The 13,368-nt window shown below is 55.3% G+C and overlaps 6 protein-coding genes across 6 annotated transcripts; 5 read left to right on the forward strand and 1 right to left on the reverse strand.

The window, feature by feature from the left end:
• Window positions 1-2,516: 2,516 nt before the first annotated feature.
• ash1 (Histone-lysine N-methyltransferase ash1) lies at window positions 2,517-3,487 on the forward strand (the record flags this gene model as incomplete). Its single annotated transcript, XM_036635046.1, has 3 exons — window positions 2,517-2,777; window positions 2,881-2,949; window positions 3,068-3,487. The coding sequence occupies 3 exons, from the start codon at window positions 2,517-2,519 to the stop codon at window positions 3,485-3,487; spliced, it is 750 nt and encodes a 249-aa protein (XP_036500844.1).
• A 522-nt stretch (window positions 3,488-4,009) lies between these two features.
• On the reverse strand, window positions 4,010-5,878 carry CGCS363_v003198 (uncharacterized protein; the record flags this gene model as incomplete). The annotated part of the gene is made up of 1 exon (XM_036635047.1): window positions 4,010-5,878. One exon carries the CDS (start codon window positions 5,876-5,878, stop codon window positions 4,010-4,012), a length of 1,869 nt encoding a protein of 622 aa, XP_036500837.1.
• Window positions 5,879-7,054: 1,176 nt separating this feature from the next.
• Window positions 7,055-8,021, forward strand: CGCS363_v003199 (uncharacterized protein; the record flags this gene model as incomplete). Its single annotated transcript, XM_036635048.1, has 2 exons — window positions 7,055-7,325; window positions 7,375-8,021. 2 exons carry the CDS (start codon window positions 7,055-7,057, stop codon window positions 8,019-8,021), a joined length of 918 nt encoding a protein of 305 aa, XP_036500836.1.
• Window positions 8,022-8,477: 456 nt separating this feature from the next.
• Window positions 8,478-9,536, forward strand: CGCS363_v003200 (Pyridoxal phosphate homeostasis protein; the record flags this gene model as incomplete). The annotated part of the gene is made up of 3 exons (XM_036635049.1): window positions 8,478-8,666; window positions 8,738-8,909; window positions 9,031-9,536. The coding sequence occupies 3 exons, from the start codon at window positions 8,478-8,480 to the stop codon at window positions 9,534-9,536; spliced, it is 867 nt and encodes a 288-aa protein (XP_036500631.1).
• A 591-nt stretch (window positions 9,537-10,127) lies between these two features.
• On the forward strand, window positions 10,128-11,163 carry CGCS363_v003201 (uncharacterized protein; the record flags this gene model as incomplete). The annotated part of the gene is made up of 2 exons (XM_036635050.1): window positions 10,128-10,422; window positions 10,484-11,163. 2 exons carry the CDS (start codon window positions 10,128-10,130, stop codon window positions 11,161-11,163), a joined length of 975 nt encoding a protein of 324 aa, XP_036500630.1.
• A 630-nt stretch (window positions 11,164-11,793) lies between these two features.
• On the forward strand, window positions 11,794-13,065 carry afvA-0 (NADPH dehydrogenase afvA; the record flags this gene model as incomplete). Its single annotated transcript, XM_036635051.1, has 1 exon — window positions 11,794-13,065. One exon carries the CDS (start codon window positions 11,794-11,796, stop codon window positions 13,063-13,065), a length of 1,272 nt encoding a protein of 423 aa, XP_036500633.1.
• Window positions 13,066-13,368: the final 303 nt, after the last annotated feature.

Raw genomic sequence — 13,368 nt, forward strand, 5'->3', positions numbered from 1 at the left:
TTCGGTGAGCGGCAGATCGTCTAGGGCGGGGCCACTGAACGTTGGGCTTCGGCAGGGCAGTCCTGCGCCGCGGGAGATGTGCCGGAAATTGGACAGATTGGACAGGAATTTGCGGTTTTGACAGGTGTTTATCCGCTGGAGCTGAGCTTCGCTGGAAGCTGCTCGCCATTCCCGCCCCTCAACTGGAGCCTGTCATCAAGCTTTACGTCCTGAAACGACAGGGACATGAAAACGGCGACAGGGATCCTAGTTGGGATTGAGCGGCCCGTGAAATGGACGACAACTGCCTGAACGGGACGACATCGACCCATCCGCTTTACGCTCTCTGATATGGGAGAAACTGAGTGAAACCGGGATGCCCGTCATTCGAGACTCGTCTACGACTTATTGAGGGAGAGCCATGCTGCCACAAGACCGATTGTTGTCTCCCTGGCTAGAACCGAGCCGATTCGGCGGGTCTTGCATGCGGTAACTTGGCCCGAGAGTCACAGTCCGCAGCTCCGTTCCGGTCAATGTACCCGGCGAAAGGCCGCCCACGCGCGTCGCAAACCCCCCGTCTTTTTGCTCGCACTTACCGACTTCACATGTTGCCTCCGCCGAGAACAAATCCTTTCCGCTTGCAGCAGACACCACCGTCACGCCATTGATGCCGGAGATACGTTGAAAAACCAGTCCATGACGAACGAAATCATCTCAATCGGTCGATGAGGTCTGGCAGTCCTACGGTTGTCGTCGATCGATGATGGAGTCGGGCGCAGCAATGAAGCACGCGAGGACGGGATGTGAGGGCGGCCCGAGCGGTGGACGCGTGACCGTCACATCAGTCTGGCTGGTGTTGGTGGGATGGGACACTCTTGTTGTTGTACAAGGGGGCATGCCAATAAATTGGCAGCTGGACAATGGCTCAACGTATTCACCACCATTCTCTGCCAGGGTCGACTGCAGCCTTTAGATATCGGGAGAACCGGAATGGAGGAGTGTTCCGCGATACGGGCCACCAGCGGCAAACATGGCCGTCTGTGTGACCAAAATCATACCCTTACCGTGCCATTTGGGTCGAACACTACCTCAAAGGAATGGGGAAGTGCAACGTCGAAACACACACGGCTTGCACATCCTGGGTACCTTATGGACAGGCTTCCAAGTGCCGGAGATCTTGACGATGCCTAGCTAAACGACGCAAATGCAAAGGCCGGCAATAGGCAAAGTCAAATAGCCCAGCCTTCGTCGACGGGATTTCTGTTTCTAGCGTGCATGCCACCACTGCCTCTTCTGCTGGCATGGGATAGGATGGAAGTTTCGGCGACGGGAGAATCCACCTCGAACAAGTAGGGTCTTCGTCATCAGTGGCCATCATCCTCGGCCGTCGGGCCAAAGCAAGCTAGGAGAAAGGGGGAAATGGACGCCAATGTACTCCGCACCCAGTTTACTGCCACTCAGTACAGCAGGGACCCCCACTCTCTTCTGGGAGCACTAGGGAGCATTTGGATGCACCAGCAGAACGCACAAAGAGGGGCAAGACGGGATATCTTTGAGAAGCAATGAGGGGTATTCGGGGCGCTGCAGACATCGAGCATCCCTCAAGCAACCACACCCCGTGGCCCCCGTTCCGACCCTGTATCATGACTTGCAGCTAGGCTAACCGTGGTCTAGTCAGGCTGTGTACAGCGTACATGACCTGCACCGTCAGGGGCTGGAGAGGGGCCGCTTTTGACCGGATTCGTCGCCGGGGCTCTTGTCATTGGCCGGCTTCAAGGAGCCTCTCTTTTACCCGCGAGAGCCAGTCCGCGCCGCAGTCACTTCTGTTCTCGCTGTACGACCTTGTGCAGCGCCGGAGACGCTGGACCGACGGATTTCACAAGTCTTGGATTGCTTGCACCCGATTCTCAATTCAATGCTCATCCCCATCCCTTGCCCCGCAACGCCAGAACACCAGCGGGCACCCCGCAACCCAATGCACAAATGCATGTGAGGGCGGAAGAAGATTGAGCGATCCAGCAACAATTGAGCCTCCTGACTGGCTGCCGCCCTCAACATGATGCTCGTGAAACCTTGGACAACCTTGGGAAGCTCGGCACATGTTGATGTCAGACGGCTTACCCCTCCTCTCCCGTACAAGAACACCTGGAGTTGTCCCCGATGCTTCGCGTGTTCTGGTACACTCTCTTTTCTCTCTTCACAACCACAACCACCAACCACCCCGACCAATTAGTGCGAACTGACGGTCTGACCACTCGACACACCAGCCTTTCTACTTGTAATATACACCTTAGCCTTGGGGACACAAAAAGCTTTGTTTTGATCCTTAGCATTTCTTTTTCACGCATTTTCATCCAGTGTCTTGCATTCTTCGGACCAGACCCCCACGTTGGTGATGTCCCACCCTCAACATGTGACGACGCGACTGACCCAACAATCAGGAACCACAGTCCGAGCGACCGCACCCTGTTCGTTCGACATCTAGACGAGACGACTGACGACCGGCCTCGACTTCAACTTCAAAATCTTTTACAACCATGGCACCACTCACGCCCCATTGGACCCAGCCGTCCCACCCAGACATCCAGGATGTTATCAAGGCGAGCGAGACTGAGTTTCTCACCAAGAGCTTCTCCAAGGTCGCTCTGCCGCCATTTGCGGTCTACGCAAAGATGTCTTTTCCGCCTTGCGACTTGGCAGATGAGCCAACATACGCGACCGTTCAGTGCGGCAAGGACAAGCACCTCAATCTCAACAGCGACCTGCTGTACATCAACCACTCCTGCGAACCGTCTCTAGTCAGTCATCTTCCTGGGCCCTCCCGCCAGGTCCCCAGAACCGCGAGCACGGACAGGCAGGGTCATCCTGGGAATATGTGAGATTGACAGGTACTATTTATAGATCTTCGACACAGGCAACTTTAACGTTCTGGCTGGCCCGAAAGGACTCCAGCCAGGCGACGAACTGACTGTGAGTTTGATTGACATCCGCCACATTCTATCCCGAGACCGAGAAAACCCCCTCGTTCCGCGAAACCAGAACCTCACTCATATACCTGGTCATCACATCCGTACTAACCGGACCACAGTTCTTCTACCCCTCTACGGAGTGGCACATGGCCCAGCCCTTCGACTGCTTCTGCGGCACCCCGTCTTGCCGCGGCCGCATCGCCGGCGCACGCGACATGCCCCGCGCCCAGCTCGAAGGCCTCTGGCTCAACGGCCACATCCGCGAGCTCCTCGACGAGCGCGACTCTGGTCGCTCTGGAAATGACGACCCGACCGCCCAAGCGCTGAGAGACGCGCTCAAGGCCGCTGAGCGCGTCGTCGAGGCAGCCCGCTCCGCTCTGAGGACCTACACCGAGTCATCCTCCGCCGGTGGCAATAACGCCCCGCAGCAGGCGCAGGCGCCCAAGAACGGCGTCAACGGATCCAAGGCCAATGGTAGCAGGAACGGGGCAAGTGCCCGAGAGTTGGGCGGCGAGTTGGGTGGTGACACGACTGCGTAGATGCGGGCCGGTAGCGGAAAGGTGGCCCGCAGAAAGCGTGGGGAGACAACTCAACTTGTCTTGCGCACACTTGATCTGAACTGAACATTTCCCCCCTGTTTCTCTTTCCTTGCGAATTCAACATCTCGCTTCTCATATCCAAAACGATGTCAATTGAATTTAGGAACCGAAGACGAGATGGGCTGGGTTAGAAAATCGTAGAAAATGGGGATAAAACAGAGGATGATTTGGACAATAGACAAGCCATCAGCCCCCATTCGACACATTGCCGCAGAGGCATTGTTCCGTGATTTTTCTGGATTTCTTGACTCGATTCTACACGAGAAAATGACACTCTAAAACTCCAGTGATATGCCCGACCAGAAACCAACTGGGGAAAAAAAACACAGCATCACACGCGATCCTGGCACCCCTGACGCCTGTACTACCGTACTACTACAATCGACGACAGCGTAATCATCAACACTGTCTCATTTTCTCTCTTTTCATTCGCTCAGGTGACGCGACGGCCCCTTGGCAATCTTAGTCGCGATCAAGCCAGCGGTCTCCCAAACTCTGCCTCCGTCCTTTCTCGCTGCCGACACCTCCGGCATACTGGCTCTCGCTATCCTCCCACTCCTTCCTCTCCACGATTCTTCGCGCCAGGAACGCCCTCGCAAACTTCCACGCCTCCGTGTCCGCCAGATTCCACGCCTCGATGGCGCTGCGCACGGCAAGGTCCTTGGGGTCCTTGGTCTTGCCCATGTCCCGCGCGCGCTTGAGCAAAGGCGGCTCCTTCTCGAGCTCCTCCTCGGAGGCGACGGGGCCATCGGCCGGGTCGTGCTTGGGCTGCGGACGGCGCTCGGGGCCGGGGACGGGGGTCTCGGAGGTGCCGTCGGTGGCATTGTGGGGGATGGCGAAGCCGAAGTGCCAGTCGAGATCCTTGGGCAGGTCCTTCTCGGCGGTGAGCCAGAGGGAGTGGGCCGTAGCGAACTCGCCGGCGACGGCTTCCTTGAAGCGCAGGATGCGGGGCTCGGAGCCGATACCGACGCCCATCAGCTCGGTCGTGATGGCGGTCAGCCAGGCGTCGCGGTCCGACTTGCGGCGGATCCAGGGGATCTCGATGTTGTCGTTGAGGTTCGCGAGGAGGACGGTGGTGTATGGGTGCGGGACGGTGCCGATCGTGTAGAGGGTTGTCGTGTTGCGGTAGCGCGGGGGCGTGGCGATGTGCATGGACTGGGCGGGCACGCAGGGCTTGCACTTGGGGTTGTTGGGCGGGCAGGAGCCGGGCATCGGGGACTCGGGGCACATGGAGAGGTCGTCGGCGAGGTGCCAGGCATTGTCGATGAGGTGTGTCATGTGCTGCGGCAGGGGCTTGAGGACGGCGATGCCGTCGGAGAAGACGTTCTGCCAGGTCGTGTGCAGGTGGGCGTTGATGAGCTGTTTCAGGCCCCTGAGACCGGCAGCGCGGTCCCCGGCGATGGCCTCGGCGACCTTGGGGTATTTGTCTTGAATGATGTCGACGTCGTAGTAGGCGATGGCTTTGGGGAAGTTGTCGATCTTGAAGGTGTCCTCGGACGCAGCAGCGACGAAGTCCTTGGTCTCCTTGAGCTTGGAGCTGGCCATGGTGGCCTTGATGGCGGCAGTGACGTCCTTCTCAGCGCCGGCGAAGAGGCCGTTGCCCAGGTTGTTCCAGCGGGTGAGCTGGGGGTACTCGCCGCGGCGGAGGTAGGCGATGAGGGGATCCTCGTGGGAGCCCATGGGAAGGGTGGTGTGGTATGCGAGCAGGCCGCCGCGCATGTTGTCCCACGCAAGCCAGCGCATCATGTCGGTCTTGAGATCGGCGTCCATCTCCTTATTGCGCTGGAGTTCGTCGTAGAGGGGGTTCTTCATGGCCTCGGCAGCGGAGAGGATGATGGGCTTGAAGCCACGGGCCCACCAGGCACGGCGCCAGGTGAGGAGGAGCTCGCTCTCGGCATCCTTCGCATCGGCGGGCTTCTTGATGGTGGTATCATAGTAGCAGTAGATTGGCGGGCGGGTCTTGAGGGGCGGAAGGAGAGAGCGCTCCTCGTCGAGGGTCAGGGAGGAGGAGAAGGGAACGGAGAGCCACTTCCAATCGGCCCACCAGGAGGACTCGCCATAGGTGTCGTTCTGCTGGCGCGGGGGCGCGTGGGATGGTGTGCGGAAGGGATTGAGGCGGCTGGTGGCGGAGAAGGGGTTCTTGATGGCGGCCGGGATGGAGAACTTGTGATCGGTGTACTTGCTCAGGCTCGGGCCCGAGGGGATGGAGCTCGGCAGGGTGAAGAGGAGGGAGAAGACGGCGAAGATGGAGATTGAGACGAGGAGGAATGAGATGCGTCGTGTGCCGAAGCGGGGGAGGGGACGGCCGAATATCATGTGTTGCTTCGGCATGATGGGCGAGGTCTCGCGGCCGACTCAGCGGCGGAAGCGGCGGCTGTGAGAGAGAGAGAGCTTGGCAGAACGCCGGGACCCGGTGGGATGGTAGGTTCGATTGAGGCTATCGTCGGCCGGTCGACTCGGGTCGGAGAGGGTCACGCTTAGTTGGGAAAAGAGGTGGACATTGACAGGGAGCTCTGATGAGGGCCAAGCCAATTAGACGGACAATTGGCTTCTGCAGATGGCAAAGAAATACGAAGGCTAATTGGCTGGTTTGGGAAAGAAGAGAAAACGCAAAAAAGCTTAAACGAAAGAAAAGGGTGCCTCGAAGGGAGCTTTGAGGAGGAGGAGCGAAGGCACGCGATCGTGAGAAAATTGAGCTGACGACTTATCATCGATAAACGTCCTTTCATCCCTTTTTTCCGGGCTGGGGGTCCCGTCGCTGACGACGGCAAGGCACTGGCACTGGAGTCTGGACACGGTAGGCGGCAAGGGGAACTCGGCACAGCATCTATCTGAACCAACCAACCAAGGAGCTGCTGGGCAAAAGTGTCATCCGTCATCCCGCGCCCCAAGGTCTGGGCGCGTTTTCAGTGCCTGTAGGGATCTGTACCTACCTTAGTCGTGTGGTGTGGCTTGACAGCTTGCGTAGCTTCCCGATAAGGGCGGGTCAGTGGCTTGTGGCTCAGGCACAGTGTGGCTGGTGGATCGTCTGGGGGAACTGGCGTGAGCGTGTTCGTTCCTTTTGGTCTCCATCTCACCTCCACATCTTCCGACGAGCTTGGAAACTCCTGTTGTTGATATTACCGCCAGAGACGATGCAACCTGACTGCGCCTCACCCTGTCACTCTATTCTTTCCGCTACAAATGATAAATTCTCGTGTTGTCTACAATGGCCCTAGCGGTTAAGTTCGTGTTGCTGCAGTCCAGCGGCACAGCATCCAATTTCAGTCCATCATGGTCTTTAGCCATTGAACGGCCCTGGAAGGTCATCGTTGGATGCAACCCTCGCTTCTAAACCCATGCCAAAATATCCTGTGTTTCTGAAATGGGACCTACTTTGGGTCTAGTCAAGGCAGACAGGAGATGAGCTTAAAATCCCCCACGGTGCCTAATTTGCACCTTATGAGGCCCGATCCGCCCCTCTCTTGATCCTCTTGACCGTTTTCCCTCTCCCAGGACTCATCCACCATGCTGTTGCACAGCCAGCACTTCCTCGGCCAACTGCTGCTGGGCCTGTTGTGTTTCTGCATAAGTCCTGCTCAAGGCGACTACTTCACTAACCCCGCGAGCTTCGAACTTGACCAGGCGGGTGCCCAAATCACCACTCAGAACCTCAACACGACATACACGCTTGGCGAAAAGGTCCAACTCACTTGGGTTGTTCCGAATGTGCCGTACATATCTCTTGTTTTGGTGCGTTGGGGAAAGGATGAGGGCGTTCCGGTGGCTTCATTCATAAGTAAGTCTGTTGACCCTTTTTCGATTTTCCTTTGGCTAACATACAGCAGCCAACGATCGCAACAATGGTTACTATACTTGGTTTGTCGGAGAGAGCGACGGTCTTACGGAAGAATCAATAAACAATAACCCAAACTTTGCGCTGAGGATCGTCGATCCGACCGGGAACTACACCAAGACAGGCGACCCTCCGGGCTTCATCGATAACGAACTTCAAAGCAGGGGTTTCGTCATCAAGAGCAAGGCAGAAACAGGGCCCAAGGCCTCTTCAGCCAACCTATCCATAGGCGCTGTTGCTGGTATTGCCATTGGGTCATTCGCAATTGGCGCGCTTGTGGTACTTGCGGTGGGGTGGCTCTGGCTCCGAAAGGGACGCTATCATTCCAGCCACGACAATGTTCGCCATCATATGGCACCTGCGATGCGTCACGACTCGGCCTACGCAAGCCCAAACTCCTCGGGAGACCACATGTTCCAGGCCCATAATCCCCACGGATCTTCTCATCTATCGCATCAAGTCAGCAACATAAGCCCCGTCAGCCCGGTGCGTCGGCCTACGCCCCCGCCGTCATATCCGTCTCCGATCGACGAGCATCGGTCGCCCATGACGGAGCTCTCTGGGACGCGTGAACCCCAAGAAGTCTCGTCGGCCAGCGTCAACTACCCAACTGAACTTGCTGGATCCCATCGACGTTGAGACTAGGGAAGCAACATATCACGTTTAGGTGTAGGACGGTGTAAGCGAGGCGCAGTATTCTGCTGTGAGCAGATATACTACAAGCTGAATTGATCCTGTAAATAGAGGTCTACTTCGTATAGTTATGATGTCCGCCGCCATCTTTCTAATCAATTAATATTTACAACTGAAACCACCCATCGTGAATCTTCGTCGTCTGGGGTTGTCCCACGTCGGCGTCAGATCTCACACATACTAATGTCTGAATCCATATTTTCTTCAACGCATTAAGCAAAAACTCTAAACGCTGGAATCATTTTCAGTGTCAAGTCCTGCCGGACGTGTAATTGAAAGCGCTTTTTTGAAGTTGAGGGAATGCCCTAACACAGATCCGGCATATCTCTGCCAAATTTGCCAGCCCATTGCCCCATAATTGTTAGGCCATCAATAGCCTCCATTGGAAGACACTGGAAATCCATGACTCTCCGCCAACCTCACTCGTCACTCACTCTCTTGAACCTCGTCACCAACTTCCTCAAAATCCGCACCCCTGCAATGACAGACGCCCAGCCCGAAATGAAGATCGATCCCGCCAGAGCAAAGGCGCTCGTTTCGCAGCTGCAGGCCGTGCAAGAGCGCGTCACTGCCGTTGCAGCGGGCCGCAATGTGAGTTTCCCGCGGGATGTCTTCCCCCTGCCAAACCAGAAATGAAAAGTCGCTGACGAGATGATGGCAAGGTCCGCTTGGTGGCCGTATCCAAGCTGAAGCCGGCAAACGACGTTCTCGCGCTGCACCAGGCCACGCCGCCGCAGCTTCACTTTGGAGAGAACTACGCGCAGGAGTTGGGGCAGAAGGCAGAGCTTTTGCCGAGGAGCATCCAGTGGCACTTCATCGGCGGCTTGCAGTCTAGTACGTTGACCAAATTCCCGTGAAGAGCACCTCGTTATCTCTCATAAGGAGGCGACTTCTTCCAAAGCCGACGTGAAAGGAAGAGTGAGAATAAATGAGAGGGACTGACACAGCGCAACAGCCCACGCCAAGAAGCTCGCCAAGATTCCAAACCTCTTCTGCGTCTCGTCCGTCGACACCCTCAAGAAGGCACAGCTCCTCAACACCTCCCGCGCGGAGCTCATAGCCTCCAGTCCGGATGCCGAACCCCTCGGCATTCACGTCCAGGTCAACACCTCGGGCGAGGAGTCCAAGTCCGGCGCATCCCCCGGCGAGGAGACGGTCGCCCTCTGCCGCGCCGTCGAGAACGACTGCCCGTCGCTGAGGCTCTTGGGTCTGATGACTATCGGCGCCATCGCGCGGAGCAAGGCGACGACGCCAGAGAACGAGAACGAGGACTTTTTGTGTCTGAGGGAGCAGAGGGATTTGGTTACCAAGGAGCTGGGGCTCGACAGGGAGCTGGAGCTGAGTATGGGTATGAGTGAGGATTTTGAGGGAGCTGTGAGACTGGGAAGCGGAGAGGTCAGAGTTGGGAGCACAATTTTCGGAGAGAGGGGGCCGAAGAATGAGGCCAAGGTTGTGGTTTAGGGGAATGGGCCTGTATTTGGTAGGTGATTTACGGTTCGGTTTAGCATATAATGCGATATTTAGACTTACGTTTTGTTGCTCCCTTCTCCTTGCTTACTGGCTCTACCCCCATAAACGTGTTTCTGATACATATACAATAACATGGCAGTCTTACAGGCCTCTTCTATACATCCCCAACATTCTACCGCGCAGAGGCTACAAGGCTCGGGGATGCTTCGTAGGATCACGATCTCGGTAGCCGAAGGACACGGCGGGTGCCCTCGAAAGACTGCGCAAACAATTACGTTGATTCAGCTGCAATAGTACACAACATATGCGACTAGAAAACAACGTCCCTGGCCGAGTAAGACTGGTCACAACATGCGAAAACTTTTGCAGACAACGTCTCTCGAGGTGTTACATTTGTAGAACAGTAAGCGCTGACCCGGGGCACATACTTCGGCCTTTCCACTTCAAGTCAAGTTTTTCTCCCGGCATTCATTTCGAAAGCGTGTGCCCTTCAGTCTTGCGATTTTATTTCAATGGTCATGTTTTGGTCGCCTCATTTCATGTAAACATCCACAAAAAAAAAAAAGGATTTGCCGCGAAGTCATGGCGAGTTCAACGCAGGCCTATACCACAGCGACAACGACACATTGGTCGGTTACGAAAGGACAAAAACTGTCGAGGGTCTATGAGTTGGCGCCCCAAACGACACCCTTTTCTGCCACAGACAGCGTCTGCTCTATCATTCCCAAGGGAATTCGGTGCGAAGGGAAAGCAAACGAAGTAACGCCACGGACGATTTGTTGGGGGCTTCAGTTCGTGGAGGAAACAACAACGTCGTTCCCGGCACAATGTTTCCCGAAAACCTACACCAATATCTTCAAACCTTTCGACGACTTCGGTGAGAAAGACCAGGCTATGGGAATGATACAAAGAAGTGGCTGACAAGTCTTTGATTTCAGATGACGTGACCAGTTTAGCCTACCCAGGTACAGCTTGCATCAGCGACTGGACGGCGGCGTGCACCAAGACCTTGGACCTCACAAGCTCACAACGATACGTCCAAGTATGGTGCTGTCCGCCCGGTTGGAACTGCTACGACCCACCTACAGGAAAAGCCGACACCCGTGATTGCTACAGCATTGTCAGTACGCCGACCGACATCTGGTTCTATCCCATCGTGACGACGGGACGGAGCGATAGTACTATTACGACGTCTTGGACGAAGGTGCCTCTGACAGATCTCCCGAACCAAGGCCCTATTGAAGTTCATCACCCCGTCTTTCCGCTCGAGGTGCGCATTCCGACCCAAGACAACAAAACAGAAGCCTCTGGCCTGTCAACAGGAGCGATCGCCGGGACAGCTGTTGGGGTCATAGTTGCAGTTCTCGCTCTCGTTGGTGGCGGGCTGTTCGTGTGCCTGCGAAAGAGGAAGCAAAAGGGAGCAGCAAGAATCTCACAGATTGCTGCTGGAGAGAGAGATATCCACCAACGCGGCTATGATAACAAGCAGGAGCTCTCAGGGGATCACACTCATGAGACCATAGAACTGAGCAAGACATCACCGCCCCCTGTCGAATTGTCATCACAAACTCGGGCTACAGAAGTAGAGGGAACACTTCGCCCTGTGGAACTGGCGTGACGAGTTTCAGATAATGTCTGTTAGTCTGTGTACTAGACTTACACTCTACAACACATACGATAAAGTAGTAGTAATGGATTAATAGCAATAGATCATTCACGCCATTTCATAAAAGACGCATACAAAGATCGTTCAATCCTATGAGTCGCCTATGGAAGCCATTTGGGTGGCTAGTGGTCTCTTCAATCTTAACGCCTCGGCAAGGGGTCCATTTGACCGTCGGCGAAAATAGACATTACACCGATCCCATTACTCGGTGCTCTTCAGCCCCCAGGCATGCATTCGTTAGCTACGATGGTAACTGAATCCCAAATTGTTCTAGTAGACGCGGATAGAGTTTCCGAGAATTTGTCATACTCAAGGGATTTCACTGTGATGCTGTTGCTCGCACCACGGATGACCTGACCGAGACCCCACAATCCGGCCGGCTCGGTGACGGGACGCATGCGCCGAGTATCATCGGCTTCGAGATCGAATGCGCTGGAGGCCTAATGAATATTTTGACTAAGTCAAAGAGCTCTAATAGTTGCTTTAAACCCGTATAAATCACGTAGACTTCTCATTAAGGTCGAATGTATCAAGAGATGTTCAAGTACGGCACTGTCAGCTCCTCGTCACCTTCTTTTCAAGATGCCACAGATCAACGGAGCCACGGAGGCCCCTCATTTCCCAGCTATAGACAGCTCAGCGGCAAAAGATGTCTCGTATTACACTCCGCTTCAGGATCCAGTCTCCGGCACCGCAATCAGCACAACCACCGGCGCCCCTATTCCCAAACTCTTCACGCCGCTGACCGTCCGTGGCGTCACCTTCCAAAATCGGCTCTTCCTGGCGCCTCTCTGCCAGTATTCTGCAAAGGATGGATACGCAACTGACTGGCACTTGACACACCTGGGTGGCATCATCCAGCGCGGACCTGGTCTCGCCTTGATGGAATCTACTGCAGTGCAGAGAGAAGGTCGTATCACACCTCAAGACATTGGCCTGTGGGAAGACGGACAAATCGAGCCGCTGAAACGCATCATCGAGTTTGCTCACAGTCAAGGCCAGAAGATCGGCATCCAACTCAGTCACGCCGGCCGCAAGTCGAGCACCGTGGCGCCCTTTCTGCACATGAACGCTACTGCAAGCGCGGAGGTTGGTGGATGGCCTGACGAGGTGTATGCGCCTTCTGCTCTGCGCTTCAACGATGCCTACCCGCAGCCGAGAGAAATGACGTTTGAACAAATCCAGGAGTTCAAGAAGGCTTTCGTGGACGCAGCAAAGAGGGCCGTCAGGGCTGGCTTCGACGTGGTCGAGATCCACGCCGCTCACGGCTACCTCATTCATCAGTTTTTGAGTCCCATCAGCAATCAGCGCACAGATGAATACGGCGGAAGCTGGGAGAACAGAGTGAGGCTAGTCCTTGAGATCACAGATCTTGTACGAGCCTCCATTCCAGAGGATATGCCCCTTTTCGTTCGAATCAGCGCGACGGATTGGTTTGATAACATGAAGGAAGAATTTCCCGAGAGCTGGACTGTTGCAGACTCTTGCAAATTAGCGCCGATTCTGGCCGAGAAAGGTGTCGACTTTCTCGACGTCAGTTCCGGTGGTATCCATCCTCTGCAATCTACGAGCATCAAGTCTGGACCTGGCTACCAGGCACCTTTTGCCAAGGAGATCAAGAGGGCAGTCGGAGATAGGATGGTTGTTTCTGCGGTCGGCGGAATCAGCACGGGTGCCATGGCAGAGGGGTTTCTCCAGTCTGATTTGGACGTCATCATGTGCGGACGTTGGTTCCAGAAGAACCCAGGTTTGGTGTATTCGTATGCTGACGAACTTGGAGTCAATGTCAAGATGGCAAACCAGATTTGCTGGGGCTTTGGTGGACGCGGAAAGGGCTCCAAAAAACAGACATAGATAGAGCGGTACTTCCAAGGTTCCTATGAGAACACCTCTTCAACCTAAACCTCATACCTCCGTTTTTGAAAAGACCTCGCTCTTGCTTGTGAACATCGCTCGTGTCTCTCGTAGAATGAGAGACACATGGATAATCGAGTGCGTAAAGTGCACTATCCCAGAGTTCGTAACTATATAGCTGTCGTTCAAATACACATTAGGTCTATCCCATAGTGCTGAAAACTATGCCTCTAGCGTACATTCTTCTAGGATTGTCTATCCGGGTAGATGGATAAAGCTACCGTCACCTGTCCCTCGCTGTGC

This window comes from Colletotrichum siamense, assembly GCF_013390195.1.
Source record: "Colletotrichum siamense strain Cg363 chromosome Unknown KSG_Cg363_contig02, whole genome shotgun sequence".
Classification (NCBI taxonomy): domain Eukaryota; kingdom Fungi; phylum Ascomycota; class Sordariomycetes; order Glomerellales; family Glomerellaceae; genus Colletotrichum; species Colletotrichum siamense.